General features: G+C 42.0%; 1 protein-coding gene across 3 annotated transcripts in view; it reads right to left on the bottom strand.

The window, feature by feature from the left end:
* The window catches only part of nsun3 (NOP2/Sun RNA methyltransferase 3), a 62,122-nt gene that overhangs the window by 21,133 nt on the left and 23,486 nt on the right, over positions 1-17,503 (bottom strand). For all 3 annotated transcript variants that reach the window (XR_010964394.1, XM_067992839.1, XM_067992838.1), the window contains exon 4: positions 7,915-8,069. Coding sequence is in view for 2 of the 3 variants with exons in the window: in XM_067992839.1 (XP_067848940.1) it covers positions 7,915-8,069 (155 nt within the window). In the remaining variant the exon portion in view is untranslated. The remainder of the gene's footprint in view (positions 1-7,914; positions 8,070-17,503) is intronic.

Here is a 17,503-nt window from a genome sequence, read left to right as displayed (position 1 = left end):
TAAGACTATGTAGTTTTTAAATGGAAATTATGGAATTAAATTCCCTGTAATTTACAAATAATGAATAGCAGGGAGGAATTCATCTGAAAAACTTCTCAAAGGCTAATATTGCTAATCAAAACAAATTAAGTAGTGTTATCATTTTTAGTGAAACTATAAAACAATAGAATCCAATTGTATTTTATTCATGCTTGGACTGATTGCACTTGTGCTGGATATAAAGGTCAAGCACTGTGTATAAAGTCAAGGAAGTAGAATAATTTCCCTCAATCAGAAATGTTGAGTAAAACCTGACAACTGAGCACCCCCATGTGGCTAAAATCAATATAACATGGATATTCAAAAATTCAACACAGAATCAATGGTCCTATTTACATATGGACAGGAGTCTGGCACTTAATCTGATGTTGACTGATTGCAGAATGTCATCTAATTCTAGAACAACAACTGACTTTAGTCCTAAATTAGGCATCAATTGTAGATCTACCACGGAGGATACAAAGGGCATATAAAAAAGGAGTTTTAGATTGCCACAGGAATGGTATTTAAAGAGAAATTCAGAAGCAATACCAACAAGGATTGGCATTAATGCAAAACCGATTCACCTCCTATGGTATTGTTAGATCACTAAGCAAAGAATCATATCTTTAAGAACTTGCATTTATATAGCATCTTTCTATCAGGTGTCGAGTTACCATCTTTAGCCCAATGCAAAACCAGTCATAGGTGGGGCTCCAGCATACAGTTTGCTGTATTTAACAATACACAAGCCACTCAGTTGTACAATCTCACTACAGAAAGTCACAATAAGAATAAAACCGGACGGACCACCCGGCATCGGACCACGAGGCACTGGACACGACAAAGGCAAACCAAGCCCAGTTGACCCTGCAAAGTCCTCCTCACTAACATCTGGGGACTTGTGCCAAAATTAGGAGAGCTGTCCCACAGACTAGTCAAGCAACAGCCTGACATAGCCATACTCAGCCAACGTCCCAGACTCTTCCATCACCATCCCTGGGTATGCCCACCGGCAGGACAGACCGACCAGAGGTTGCGGTACAGTGATATACAGTCAGGAGGGAATGGCCCTGGGAGTCCTCAACATTGACACCGGACCCCATGAAATCTCATGGCATCAGGTCAAACATGGGCAAGGAAACCTCCTGCTGATTACCACCTACCGCCCTCCCTCAGCTGATGAATCAGTCTTCCTCCATGTTGAGCACCACTTGTTGAGCACTGACGGTAGCAACGGCACAGAATGTACTCTGGGTGGGGGACTTCAATGTCCATCACCAAGAGTGGCTCAGTAGCACCACTACTGACCAAGCTGGCCGAGTCCTGAAGGATATAGCTGCCAGACTGGGCATGCGGCAGGTGGTGAGCGAACCAACACGAGGGAAAATCCTATGTGACCTCGTCCTCACCAATCTACCTTTTTTAAAATTTGTTCATGGGATGTGGGCGTCGCTAGCGAGGCCAGCATTTATTGCCCATCCCTAATTGCACTCGAGAAGGTGGTGGTGAGCCGCCTTCTTGAACCACTGCAGTCCATGTGGTGAAGGTTCTCCCACAGTGCTGTTAGGTAGGGAGTTCCAGGATTTTGACCCAGCGTCGATGAAGGAACGATGATATATTTCCAAGTCAGGATGGTGTGTGACTTGGAGGGGAACGTGCAGGTGGTGTTGTTCCCATGTGCCTGTTGCTGCTGTTCTTCTAGGTGGTAGAGGTCGCGGGTTTGGGAGGTGCTGTCGAAGAAGCCTTGGCGAGTTGCTGCAGTGCATCCTGTGGATGGTACACACTGCAGCCACTGTGCGCCGGAAGTGAAGGGAGTGAATGTATAGGGTGGTGGATGGGGTGCCAATCAAGCGGGATGCTTTGTCCTGGATGGTGTCAAGCTTCTTGAGTGTTGTTGGAGCCGCACTCATCCAGGTAAGTGGAGAGTATTCCATCACACTCCTGACTTGTGCCTTGTAGATGGTGGAAAGGCTTTGGGGAGTCAGGAGGTGAGTCACTCGCCGCAGAATACCCAGCCTCTGACCTGCTCTTGTAGCCACAGTATTTATATGGCTGGTCCAGTTAAGTTGCTGGTCAATGGTGACCCCCAGGATGTTGATGGTGGGGGATTCGACGATGGTAATGCCGTTGAATGTGGAAAATTGCCCAGGTATGTCCTGTCCACAAAAAGCAGGACAAATCCAATCCGGCCAATTACCGCCCCATCAGTCTACTCTCAATCATCAGCAAAATGATGGAAGGTGTCGTCGACAGTGCGATCAAGTGGCACTTACTCACCAATAACCTGCTCACCGATGCTCAGTTTGGGTTCTGCCAGGACCACTCGGCTCCAGACCTCATCACAGCCTTGGTCCAAACATGGACAAAACATGAGACTATGATGGTATGAGAGCGGAATTGATTAAAGTGGACTGGGAAAATAGATTAAAGGGTGCGACGGTACATGAGCAGTGGTGTTCATTCAAGGAGTTATTTTACAACTTTCAAAAAATATATATTCCACTGAAGAAAAAAGGGTGTAAAAGAAATGGCAGCCATCCGTGGCTAAGTAAAGAAATTAAGGACAGTATCCGACTAAAAACAAGGACATATAAGGTAGCCAAACTTAGTGGGAGGATAGAAGATTGGAAAGTCTTCAAAAGACAGCAAAAAGAAACTAAAGGATTGATTAAGAAAGGGAAGATAGATTATGAAAATAAATTAGCAAAAAATATAAAAACAGATAGCAAGAGTTTCTACAGTTATATAAAAAGAAAAAGGGTGGCTAAGGCAAACGTAGGTCCCTTAGAGGATGAGACTGGGAAATTAATGGTGGGAGACATGGAGATGGCAAAAATGCTGAACAAATATTTTGTTTCAGTCTTTACGGTAGAGGACACTAAGAATATCCCAACACTGGACAAACAGGGGGCTCTGGGGGGGGGGAGGAGCTAAATACGATTAAAATCACTAAGGAATTGGTACTCAGTAAAATAATGGGACTCAAGGCAGATAAATCCCCTGGACCTGATGGCTTACATCCGAGGGTCTTGAGGGAAGTGGCAGTAGGGATTGTGGATGCTTTGGTAATAATTTTCCAAAATTCTCTGGACTCGGCAAAGGTCCCGGCAGATTGGAAAATTACTAATGTAACACCCTTATTTAAAAAGGGTAGTAGGCAGAAGGCTGGAAATTATAGACCAGTTAGCCTAACATCTGTGGTGAGTAAAATTTTGGAGTCCATTATTAAGGAGACAGTAGCGGAACATTTGGATAAACATAATTTAATAGGACAAAGTCAGCATGGCTGACAAATTTGCTTGAGTTCTTTGAGGACATAACGTCCAGGGTGGATAAAGGGGAACCAGTGGACGTAGTGTATTTGGACTTCCAGAAGGCATTCGACAAGGTGCCACATAAAAGATTATTGCTCAAGATAAAGAATCACTGGATTGGGGGTAATATTCTGGCATGGGTGGAGGATTGGTTATCTAACAGGAAGCAGAGAGTTGGGATAAATGGTTAATTCTCGGACTGGCAACCAGTAGCCAGTGGTGTTCCACAGGGGTCGGTGCTGGGTCCCCAACTCTTTACAATCTATATTAACGATTTGGAGGAGGGGACAGAGTGTAACGTATCAAAGTTTGCAGATGATACAAAGATGGGAGGGAAAGTGGAGAGTGAGGGGGACATAAAAAACCTACAAGGGGATATAGACAGGCTGGGTGAGTGGGCGGAGATTTGGCAGATGCAATACAATATTGGAAAATGTGAGGTTATGCACTTTGGCAGGAAAAATCAGAGAGCAAGTTATTATCTTAATGGCGAGAAACTGGAAAGTACTGCAGTACAAAGGGATCTGGGGGTCCTAGTGCAAGAAGATCAAAAAGTTAGTTTGCAGGTGCAGCAGGTGATCAAGAAGGCCAACGGAATGTTGGCTTTTATTGCTCGGGGGATAGAATATAAAAACAGGGAGGTATTGCTGCAGTTATATAAGGTATTGGTGAGACCGCACCTGGAATACTGCATACAGTTTTGGTGTCCATACTTAAGAAAAGACATACTTGCTCTCGAGGCAGTACAAAGAAGGTTCACTCGGTTAATCCCGGGGACGAGGGGGCGGACATATGAGGAGAGGTTGAGTAGATTGGGACTCTACTCATTGGAGTTCAGAAGAATGAGAGGCGATCTTATTGAAACATATAAGATTGTGAAGGGGCTTGATCGGGTGGATGCGGTAATTATGTTCCCAAGGATGGGTGAAACTAGAACTAGGGGGCATAATCTTAGAATAAGGGGCTGCTCTTTCAAAACTGAGATGAGGAGAAACTTCTTCACTCAGAGGGTGGTAGGTCTGTGGAATTTGCTGCCCCAGGAAGCTGTGGAAGCTACATCATTAAATAAATTTAAAACAGAAATAGACAGTTTCCTAGAAGTAAAGGGAATTAAGGGTTATGGGGAGCGGGCAGGAAATTGGACATGAATTTAGATTTGAGATTAGGATCAGATCAGCCATGATCTTATTGAATGGCGGAGCAGGCTCGAGGGGCCGATTGGCCTACTCCTGCTCCTATTTCTTATGTTCTTATAAAAGAGCTGAATTCCAGAGGTGAGGCGAGAGTGACTGCCCTTGACATCAAGGCAGCATTTGACCGAGTGCGGCACCAAGGAGCCCTAGTAAAATTGAAGTCAATGGGAATCAGGAGGAATTCTCTCCAGTCACTGGAGTCATACCTAGCACAAAGGAAGATGGTAGTGATTTTTGGAGGCCAATCATCTCAGCCCCAGGACATTGCTGCAGAAGTTCCTCAGGGCGGTGTCCTAGGCCCAACCATCTTCAGCTGCTTCATCAATGCCCTTCCCTCCATCATAAGGTAAGAAATGGGGATGTTCGCCAACAATTGCACAGTGTTCAGTTCCATTCGCAACCCCTCAAATAACGAAGCAGTCGGAGCCTGCATGCAGCAAGACCTGGACAACATCCAGGCTTGGGCTGATAAGTGGCAAGTAACATTCATGCCGGACAAGTGCCAAGCAATGACCATCTCCAACAAGAGAGAGTCTAACCACCTCCGCTTGACATTCAACGGCGTTACCATCACCGAATCCCCCACCAACATCATGGGGTCACCACTGACCAGAAAGTTAACTGGACCAGCCATATAAATACTGTGGCTACAAGAGCAGGTCAGAGGCTGAGTATTCGGCGGCGAGGGACTCACCTCCTGACTCCACAAAGCCTTTCCACCATCTACAAGGCACAAGTCAGGAGTGTGATGGAATACTCTCCACTTGCCTGGATGAGTGCAGCTCCAAAAAGAAGCTCGACACCATCCAGGACAAAGCAGCCTGCTTGATTGGCACCCCATCCACCACCCTAAACATTCACTCCCTTCACCACCGGCGCACAGTGGCTGCAGTGTATACCGTCCACAGGATGCACTGCAGCAACGCGCCAAGGCTTCTTCAACAGCACCTCCCAAACCCGCGACCTCTACCACCTAGAAGGACAAGGGCAGCAGGCACATGGGAACAACACCACCTGCGCGTTCCCTTCTAGTCACACACCATCCTGACTTGGAAATATATCGCCGTTCCTTCATCGTCGCTGGGTCAAAATCCTGGAACTCCCTACCTAACAGACTGTGGGAGGACCTTCACCACACAGACTGCAGCGGTTCAAGAAGGCGGCTCACCACCACCTTCTCAAGGGCAATTTAGGGATGGCAATAAATGCTGGCCTCGCCAGCGACGCCCACATCCCATGAGCGAATAAAAAGAATGAAATGCTTTGCTCACACATGCACGTAAGCGTGATTTTAAATGCATTATAAATGTAATGAAAGCAAACTTGGCATAAAGTAACTAAACAAATTATTAAAATATCATTCTGAAGTTCATTTTTGCATGTGTTTTCTAACGTTGATCCTTTAGAATCACTAGAGAGAAGTGAAAGCCAGTAGATAATATCCTGTTCTCACTAACAAAAGTCTATTAGAATTAAATAAATTTTAAATAAAAATATTTTATTCCACACATCACAGAATAAAAACATTTTATTCTATTTATATATTTTAGTCATTAAACACAAAACGTATCCCATATGTAAGTTGCAAGGAGAATCACTCCTGAATAACTTTATCCTCTCATGTGTGAGATAAACTGACTGCTAAATTGCTAAGCATCAGGTAACTTTGCACAATTGTATAGAGGAAAATGCAAGTTTATAGCTAATTACTTATTTGGCAATATACATGTTTGTTTAAAGATCTGATATTAGCACACCCAGTGTAGTTAGCAAACTGAAAAACCTCATTATGATTGCATGCAGTATTGATCTTTGCCACGTAATTAAATCATAAGATAACTACAGATGAGGAAGACCATTTGGCCCATGTTAGTACATCCATCCAAAAAGACCCAACAATGTAGCATCTAATTGGTTCTTAAATGATTCCAAGTTATATGCCTCCACTACTCCATCACACATTCCACTATTCCAATCACTCTGTGAAGAATTTTCTGATATGAGTCTTAAATTTATTTTTTTTACTACTATATCCCATTGGCCGACTTTCACAATTTAATTTAAAGTAATATTCTGAATTTACCATCTCTATGCCTGTAATCACCTTATATACCTCTACTAAATCACATCTCAGGCACCTCCTTTTCAGGCTGGAAGCTACAGTTTCTCTAGTCTTTCCTCAAAGCAGACTTTTTAAACTAAGGATCTCCTCTGCACTGCCTCTAATGTTTAAATGTCTCCCTCATTTCTGGACAACCAGAACTGGACACAGTACTCAAGGTGCAGTATGACCAGAGCACTGTACAGTTTCATTGTAACTTCCTCTGACTTATATTCCACTGTTTGAGCTATGTAGTTCAACATTCTATTGGCTTTTGTTAATTGCTGTGCATATTGAGCGTCAAGTCTAAGAACACTCCTATGTCTCTTTCAATTTCATCCTTAGCTATTTCTATACCATTCATGGAGTATGTGGGTTGTCCATTTTGCCTTCCAATGTACAGTACTTAACACGTCTGCATTAAAGTTCATCTGCCATCTTTCTGCCCATATTTATATTTTGTCCAACTCATTCTGTAATTTATAAGCGCCGGCCTTCAATTTCACTTCCTCTCCTAGTTTGGTATCTGTAAATCTGACGAATTTGCATGGAATTCATAAAGTCAAGTCATTGATATACATTAGAAATAGTAATGGCCCCAACAGTGAGCCCTGGAACTCTCCACCCCACCCTAACATAAATCTAACAAATTCCCACTCTTTTCTACTCTTCAATCAATTTCTTAGCCATTCCCAAGATTTACCCTGAATCCTCTCTCAGCTTTGAGCTTGGCTGATAGCCTTTCATATGGAATTCTGTCAAGTGCCTTTTAGGAAGTCGAGGTACACCACATTGTAGGGTTGTCACTTCATCATTGAAGTGAAGGAGCTTGGTCAGGCCGGGTCTACCCCTTCTAAATCCTTACTGACTGTTGTTTACTAGGTTCTTATATAGATAATCCGCAAGTTTACTCCTGATCATTCTGAAATCATCTTTGTGTGCATCTTTTTTATAGCTTCAATTTTAATAGAATGCATGCTTGTGAAAGTAAATCCTTGCAGAGAGATTTTTTTTAACATTCTTATACATCAATAATTTTTTTTAAAAGTGTATCACCTGGCCTCTACTCAAAATCAGTATAGTAAAAATCATCAACTCAGTGCTGTGTGGACCACAGCACTGAGTTGATGATATAGCTCAATAAGGGTACAAAATGCAGCCCTGCACAGTCCTGCAGGGCTGCATTTTGTACCCTTATTGAGCTATATCACCGCAGCACAGCAACTGCCTTAAAGCCGGTGTGTTTGCAACTGTCTAGCAAAACATGATCAAAATTCAGCCTCACCTTGTCATACATTTGTGGCTGCTGTGGACCAATGTGTCTGCCATCCAGGTCAGTCACAGAAATTATGCTCCTTAAGTCCTCAGGTATGAAAGAGTCAAGAGTTTGCTTCAGCCATTTGTGTCGCGAACTGTCATGTTCATTGCAGAGAAAATAACCTTTTAAAAAAAGACATTCAAATGTGAGATTATACAGGTGGCCAAACATCTCCCTGTGAGTCAAGGAAGAAATTATAGTGCACACAGGAACATAGGAACAGGAGTAGGCCATTTAGCCCCTCGAGCCTGTTCAATGAGATCATGTCTGATCTGTGACCTAACTCCATATGCTTGCCTTAGCCCCATATCCCTTAATATCTTTGGTTAACAAAAATCTATCAATCTCAGATTTAAAATTAACAATTAAGCTAGCATCAACTGCCGTATGCGGAAGAGTTCCAAACTTTTACCACTCTGAGTGTGGAAGTGTTTCCTAACTTCACTCCTGAAAGTCCTGGCTCTAATTTTTAGGCTATGTCCCCGAGTCCTAGACTCCTCAAACAGTGGAGATTGTTTCTCTCTATCTACCCCATCAGTTCCCCTTAATATCTTGAAAACTTAAGATCAAATCACCCCTTAATCTTCTAAATTCCAGGAAATACAACCCTAGTTTGTGTAACCTCTCCTCATAATTTAACCCTTGGAGTCCAGGTATCATTTTAGTAAATCTACGCTGCACTCCCTCCAAGGCTAACATATCCTTCCTAAGGTGTGGTGTGCAGAACTGAACACAGTACTCCAGGTGTACTCTATCTCTGTAATTTTATGCTTCCATCTACACTGCTGCCTATCTTTGTGTCATCGACAAACATGGATATGTGGCTCTCTATCCCGCCATCTAAGTCGTTAATAAATACAGTGAATAGTTGACACCCCAACACAAATCCCTGTGGGACACCACTAGTCACATTCTGCCAATTTAAATTCCTGCCCATTATCCCTACTCTGTCTCCTGCCGCTCAGCCAATTTCCTAACCAGGTCAATAATTTGCCCTCAATTCGATGAGCTTCAACTTTAGTTAACAGTCTCTTATGAGGGACTTTATCGAATGCCTTCTGGAAGTCCATATAAACAATATCCATAGACATTCCCCTGTTCACTGCTTTAGTCAACTCTTTAAAAAAATTTTAATCAAGTTCGTCAGGCATGACCTATGCTGGACTTTTGTTTCAGCAATCTGAGAAAAAAAATGACTTTTAGCAAAAGTACTTACTAAAACTTGTACTATTATAAAGACTGAGAGTGAAAGGTCATAAATAGAAACAATTTTCAAGTATAGCAACAATAAAACTGAAGCCTTCTGCACCCATCCTCCCAAGGACACCATTAAGTTTCAGCCTTGGTACTCTTGCCTCCGAGTCAGAAGGTCATGGGTTCAAGTCCCACTATACAGACTCGAGCACATAACCCAGGCTGACACTTCAGTGCAGTGCTGAGAGAATGCTGCACTGCCAGACACGTTAAACCGAGGCTCCGTCTGCCCTCTCAGGTGGGCATAAAAGATCCCATGACACTATTCAAAGGTAAGCAGGAGAGTTCTCCCGATGACCTGGCCAATATTTATCCCTTAACCAACATCACTAAAACAGATTATCTGGCTATGTCTTGCAGCAGTTTGTGGGACCTTGCTGAGTGTAAATTGGCTGCAGTGTTTCCCTACAACAGTGACTACACTTCAAAAAGAACGTCAGAGGCTTCATGTGCTTTCTCAGGAGGGGAGCCCCCTGTTTTTCTTTTTATTCGTACTTAGGACATCCTAAGGTCGTGAAAGTCGCTGTACAAATGCAAGTCCTTTCCTTTCCTTTTATTTGTTAAAGGTTCTAAAGTGTTTTAATGATGAACGTTCTAATAGCTTCTCTGGCTATTACAAACACCTCCATAATTACGGCCATCATTAGATTCAAAAATTTTAAAACATCCACACTGGCATTATACTGTACTACAATCATTTTTTAAAAGGTCACTGAAATTAACAAACACCTTCAAATCACCAAGCTCCTCTTACTCTCCCATCCCCACCCCTCCCCAGGGTTCACCAACCCTGTTTCAAAGTGGAACTAAATATGATCTCTCTTATTTGGAGGACTATATATCCATGAATTAATAGTAGTAGGTTTCCCTGACCTCAGGAGCAGCTACCATCCCCCCATCCTGTCTCAGGTGAGGTTCAAGAAAGGCCTTTAAAATTTGTCTTCAATATCCCTGTGGGTGTTGTGATCCTCTGAGCCTTTCTTCTCTGCCTTGATATATCTAGGATTGCAACAGGATCTTGATAAATTGGGCCAGTGGGCCGATGAATGGCAGATGGAGTTTAATTTAGATAAATGTGAGGTGATGCATTTTGGTAGATCAAATCGGGCCAGGACCTACTCCGTTAATGGTAGGGCGTTGGGGAGAGTTATAGAACAAAGAGATCTAGGAGTACAGGTTCATAGCTCCTTGAAAGTGGAGTCACAGGTGGATAGGGTGGTGAAGAAGGCATTCAGCATGCTTGGTTTCATTGGTCAGAACATTGAATGCAGGAGTTGGGATGTCTTGTTGAAGTTGTACAAGACATTAGTTAGGCCACACTTGGAATACTGTGTACAGTTCTGGTCACCCTATTATAGAAAGGATATTATTAAACTAGAAAGAGTGCAGAAAAGATTTACTAGGATGCTACCGGGACTTGATGGTTTGACTTATAGGGAGAGGTTGGATAGACTGAGACTTTTTTCCCTGGAGAGTAGGAGGTTTCGGGGTGATCTTATAGAAGTCTATAAAATAATGAGGGGCATAGATACGGTAGATAGTCAAAATCTTTTCCCAAAGGTAGGGGAGTCTATAACGAGGGGGCATAGATTTAAGGTGAGAGGGGAGAGATACAAAAGGGTCCAGAGGGGCAATTTTTTCACTCAAAGGGTGGTGAGTGTCTGGAACGAGCTGCCAGAGGCAGTAGTAGAGGCGGGTACAATTTTGTCTTTTAAAAAGCATTTGGACAGTTACATGGGTAAGATGGGTATTGAGGGATATGGGCCATGTGCAGGCAATTGGGACTAGTTTAGTGGTATAAACTGGGCGACATGGACATGTTGGGCCAAAGGGCCTGTTTCCATGTTGTAAACTTCTATGATTCTATGTGCTTTCTCAGAAGGGGACCCCACCCCCCCCTCCACTCCCAGTTTTCTTTTTATTTGTACTTAACTGATATTCTCATATCCCTATTGGAACCTTAGCTTACAGGTTAGTTTGAGAAATGTTAAAACTCAGCTCAATAGACATTCCTATTCCTTCACACAAAGATTTAAAGTAGCTTTTCTGGGATGGCAAAACTAAAAGTCAGGTGAGTAATTATTATTGTTCTAAAGTAAATGGTGAATAATGGCCACTTGGCAGTGATTACAAAACACTGAAGGGTTTGGATGATGTGATGAACCACAATTATTGCCTTGATATCACTCCCATGCAATCCATTACATTTTAATATATGTGGAATTTGCCATATAGAGGGTTTAATTTGATTTTAGATCCCTTTTCTTTTTGCTGAGAGTAGCTGTCATAAGCAGATGGCAACAGCATGTGGTGAAAGACTGAAGGATAAATGATGGGTGTCACATGGTCCTACTGTCTCGTAAGACACATAATAGTCCGTGAACCATTCGTATTTTAAATAATTTTCTTTTGATTTACTCCACATAATGTTACACTACACAGTACCTTTGGCAACACCTCGTACATTTTCCCACTCCCAGGCTTTTTCAGCTGTCCTCAACTGCCTATGAGCTCATCAGCTTCTTTCAGGACTCATAGCCCAGGCCAGCCCTAGCTGCCTTCCAGCTTCCTGTTCACAGGTTTTACTTCTCTGGACCTCACCTTTTTACTCTCATCTGGCTGGGGAAGGTCTCCACCCCTTCAGCCTCAATTACTTTTTAAAGCTGAGGTTTCTTAGAAGGGCCATATCCTTCTCCGGGAATCAGGGCCCTCATAAGCCTATGGCTGACCTACCTGCCCTCAGTCCCCTGCTACACATCCTTCCCCCCCAGCACAGAGACGTCGGCTCTAGCGGCCTGCACCGTGAGGCAACATGCTCTGGAGAGGGCATCAGCATTGCTCTGAGCCGACCCGGCTCCATGCTCAATAATTGCCTTCTCAATCACTTCAAGTTCTTGCCGCCCATGTTCACATGCCACATGAACAATCCTTTCGGCTATTTCAAAGGCCATTGATGCAGCGTCTTGAGTTTTCAGCTTTTCCTTTTCATGTGGACTCTGGCATCTCCCGTTCACAGCAGCCCTCACCCCAGGCTTTTCCGTGGAAATTTCCTGCTGGTGTCCATCGCCTTGCACTTCTGGCTCAGCCACCTTTTTGAGAAAGGACACCATCAGACCTGCCGTTCAATGCGCCGAGCTGTCCAGTCAGCCTTTCCTTCTGAACCCGCGCAGCTTGCTCAAACAGCTCCTTCTGCTCAACCTTCTCATTGACTGACTGCTGAAGGCTGGTGACGGTCATGGTTAGCTGGCTTTTCTCTTCCTTGTGAAGTGCCTTCATGGCCTGCAGGTTAACCTCCAGGCAGAGCTTGGCATCCTCGGTGCCCTGCAGCTCGTCGGCCTGCTCCTCCAGCTGGGTCCTCATCTCCTCTACCTGCTGCTCCAGCGCTCGCTTTGCCTTCTCCAGCTCATGCATGCTCTTGCCCACATCGTCCTTGGAACTTATCAGGTCCTCCATCTCGGCCCGATGATGTTTGTTGAGGTACTCGAGCTCCTTATGCAGCTCGCGGACCTGTCTAACCAGCGAACTCGCTGCTCGCCAACTGAGCCTGCAGGGAGACCACCTGCAGCCCCAGCTTCAGCTTCTTCTCCTTCCCCTCCTGGAGAAGCTCCTGGGTGTCATGTAGGTGGGATTCCAGACTTGACACCTCCTTCGCCAGTTTAATGGCTTTGGAATTGGTCCTCTCCAGCGGTGTCTTCCAGCTCGGCATGCAATTTGAGGACCCATCGATGCCATTTTCTTCCTGACTGTTAGTAAATAACCATATGTCACATGATCCTATCATCTCGTTACCTTCTTCATATGACACACAATAGTTCGTGAACCATTCGTATTTTAAATATTTTTCTTTTAATTCACTCCACACAAAGTTACACTACACAGTACCTTTGGCAATGCCTAGTACACTTTCTACACTCCCATGCTCATTCAGCTGTCCCCAACTGCCTTCCAGCTCATCAGCTTCTTTCAGGACTCAGAGCCCAGGCCAGCCCAAGCTGCCTTCCAGCTTCCTGTGCAGGGGTTTTACTTCTCTGGACCTCATCCTTTTACTCTTACCTGACTGGGGAAGGTCTCCACCCACTCCAGCTTCAATTACTTTTTAAAAGGTGAGGTTTCTTAACAGGGTCATACCCTTATTCGGGGGTCAGGGCCCTATGGCTGACCAACTGGCCCTCAGTCATCCTGCTACATGGAACATAATCACTGCAAGTCGATCAAGCAGTGATAACTAGGAAATAATTGTCACATGTGCTACAAACATGTATAATACATGTATATGTTATAGAATTTTAATTGTAAAGTTTGATGGGAATAATAGTAATGTAGAACTACATACAGCAATTGAAACAGCTGATCAGGGCCGAAGTATAACAATTCCCATCAGGACACTAGGTAGGTTTAACCTTCTGGGGTCAAACAGATGATATGAAAGAAATAAAAGTAAAGAGGTTTAAAAGAAAACAGTTACAAGGAAAAACAATGATTCTTAAAGAATGAAATCTATTGCATCCTCTATTTGCCCTTACTGCGACAATCAGGAAAGAAAATCATAACATTTTAAAATAGTTAAGATCACTGTCACTAAGCCTGGTCAATTGGGGAAATATGTTTCAATTTAATAAAAAACATGCTGCACATCGTCAAGTAACAATAGTCCGTTTAAATACATTACACTTCACTAAATAAACAAATTGTACTATTCAATCCTTAAAGCTCCTCTTACATAATTAACTGAGTGCAACCTAGTCTGTAGCTATCAATGTTTTACTAATACAGGAAAATGCTAAAATTGGACAGAAAGTTCAAAAGCATTTTAGAGAAGCATTCTACCTGGAAAAGTCTGAATTTACTTTCATAAGCTTTTGAGTCTTTCACAGTCACATCTATTAGAAAATTAATGATGCAGTCTAAGTGGATTCTAAATTTGCAAATGCTAGCTGCTCAAGTAGAAAATATCAGAGACACTATGAGGAAGTATTCCTTTTAAATGTAGAAGAACTAATTCCAGCACATTACAAAGGTTCTACCAAAGATCAAGTAAAACACTTACATTCAAATATGCAACCAAAATAGTCTACTCTATATTCACCGATTTTTACTAACATATTGGTGTGTACTTCATATATAGTAAAAGGTTATTTATTGACATGATTGACAATAATTACATAAGTTGTATAGAATCCATAGTATAAAATAGACAGAATCTACAGTAGCATTCAATGAGAAAGTTTACACATTTGTATGAAATGCATGTACATAAGGATTCATACATCAGACATACATAATCTGTATTGCTGCTGTTACCATCTGAGATGTTTGACAAACACGCTAGTTCTTCCATTACCAAAAAGGATATACTATTTTGAAATACAGATCTTCCACCAAAGTTGGACATAAAACTTAACTGATTCACACAGTGGTGTTCCTACACTGTCAACTCAGGAGATGACAATGAGGTATACACAATACTCAGTGTCAGATGAGTAAACTCCTTAATCCGGCATGAATTATACATAACCAACAGATATGTTGCAGATATATTAATATGCATTGACCCACAGTACTAGGACTGATTGTCTAAACTTTTGTCTTAACCATATTGTTTAAACCAAAAATCGAAGAAGGCTTTTTTAAAAACATATTTTCAATGCCACTTTTTTTTATATAAAAGATAAATAATCTCCTGTTCTTCAGTCCGTCTATCCTTAATGCCTCTGCTGCCATTAGGATGAATAAGCCTGCTTGGAGACTGCCAGGAAGCACTAGGTACCACTTCAGCATGATTCTTCTCTTTCCTACAGGGATACAGTACAAGCTGTGCTCAACACAACTTTGCTTGATTTGGCAAAATTTGGATAGGGTGGCGATCAAAACAATAACAGTCCCACTCCACTATACTGAGGATGCTGTACCAGTGCAATGCCCAGAAAGCTGTGACTATATGAATAACACTTCAGCATCTTGGAACATTTTTCCATGTTAAAGGCACTATATAAATGCAAGTAGTTGTTGTACATTATTGCTACACTATTTTTTTTTACAGAAACCAGCTAACTGTACATCTGAAATATGAAACAGAGCTACAAATCTTTTTTTTCTGTAGCTGCCCAGATACATATTCACTGAAAATTGACAATATCCATTTTAAAGTTATCATTTAAGTTTTTTTCCACCATGCCATGTACCATTTCCCTTCAAAACCTCTACCTTTGCCTCTCTTGATCTGGCATAGCTAGATGGAAGCAGAGAATTACCTCAGATTTTCACTTCCTAACTCTAGGGAAGTGTCTCACTCTACTGCCCACACTAGCCATCCTTATGGCTTAAGCCAAATTTCCAATTTATTCCATATTATGGCCATTTTCTTTATTGTAGATCGATATCCATTAGGGCAGCCTTGGCTGATACTGAGCCCATGTGTCAGAGGTAGATACAAAAGGTTCTACTGTACCATCCAATCACTCAGTTCTTTTACAGTATTGTTATATTGTATTTACAAACATTAAAAGCTTTATCATACAAGAGTCTTAATTCTTTTTTAAAACATCAAATGTGTTTAGTACTTCATTTCAGTTTTGCAAAGAAATTAGACAAAACTTGTTTTACTCAAAAAAGTTAAGCAGAAAATATAAGTAAAAAAACAGCAACAGAAATGTGTAGATTCTATTTTGGAATGGGATCTCTCAAGCTATCAGTTCTATCATCAATTCCAATATAGAGATCCCTATTTGATTACTTGCATGTGTAAAGATCTAACCTTTTATTGATATGTAATTTTTTACTTGTGAGGACATAAAATTTCAAAGAATGAAATCTGCATTCATATCTACTAAATATAGATATAGCCACAATGATCCTGTGGAAGAGCAGGTTACAGGCAGGGGGTTTGCAGTTAAAAGGTGCCCAAAGTTATGGTCCACTACATTTGTCACTGAGGCTAATTTGTGTCCATTTAAATGTATATATTTTTTTAATTTAATGAGACTTTTTCTGTTGCAGTTAGATTAAACGCATTATTGTTTCCTTTGGCAATTTCTAATTGTTTTATCCTAATTAATTGTGGGAAAGCATTTTGGTGATAGTGATCATAATACAGTTAGTTTTAGCATAGATGTAAGGAATCTTACAACACCAGGTTATAGTCCAATAGTTTTATTTGAAAATCACAAGCTTTCGGAGCTTACCTCCTTCGTCAGGACAAAGACAGAGCAGGAGTTAAGTTTTCAATTGGGGAAAGGCCAATTTTACTAAACTGAGAAGTGATTTAGCAGAAGTAAACTGGAAACAGCTACTTGAAGGTAAATCAGTGTCAGAGCAGTGGGAAACATTCAAAGGGGTGATTCAAGGGGTTCAGGGTAAACATATTCCCACAAAGAAAAAGGGAGGGCTGCCAAATCTCGAGCCCCCTGGATGTCAAGAAGCATTCAGGGTAAGGTAAGGCAGAAAAAGAAAGCCTATGATAGACACCGAGAACTCAATACTAAGGAAAGTTTAGGAGTATACAAAGTGCAGGGGTGAAGTTAAAAAGGAAATTAGCAAAGCAAAGAGAGGGCATGAAAACATATTAGCAGGTAAAATCAAAGAAAACCCAAAGATGTTTTATAAATACATTAAGAGGAAGATGATAACTAGGGAAAGAATTGGGCCTATTAGAGACTATGTGTGGAGATGGAAGACGTGGGTACGGTTCTTAATGAATACTTTGCATCTGTCTTCACAAAGGAGAGGGATGATGCAGGGATTGAAGTTAAAGAGGAGAAGTGTGAAATATTGGATGGGATAAACATAGTGAGAGAGGAAGTATTAAGGAGATTAGCATCTTTGAAAGTGGATAAATCACCAGGGCCGGATGAAATGTATCCCAGGCTGTTAAAAGAAGCCAGGTAGGAAATAGCAGAGGCTTTAACAATCATTTTCCAAACTTCATTGGATACAGGCGTAGTGCCTGAGGATTGGAGGACTGCTAACGTTGTACCATTGTTTAAAAAGGGAGCGAAGGATAGACCAAGTAATTACAGGCCAATCAGCCTAACTTCGGTGGTGGGCAAATTATTGGAATCAATTCTGAGGGACAGGATAAACTGTCACTTAGAAAGGCAAAGACCAATCATGGTCAATCAGCACGGATTTGTTAAGGGGAGGTCGTCTCTGACTAACTTGATCGAATTTTTCGAGGAGGTGACAAGGAGGATCGATGAGGGTAGCGTAATTGATGTAGTCTACTTGGATTTTAGCAAGGCTTTTGACAAGGTTCCACATGGCAGTTTGGTCAAAAAAGTAAAGGCCCATGGGATCCAAGGGAATG

Source organism: Heptranchias perlo, chromosome 11 (genome assembly GCF_035084215.1).
Source record: "Heptranchias perlo isolate sHepPer1 chromosome 11, sHepPer1.hap1, whole genome shotgun sequence".
NCBI classification, from domain to species: Eukaryota; Metazoa; Chordata; class Chondrichthyes; order Hexanchiformes; family Hexanchidae; genus Heptranchias; species Heptranchias perlo.
Note: the sequence above shows the minus strand (reverse complement) of the source record. Positions and strands in the feature narration are given on the sequence as shown.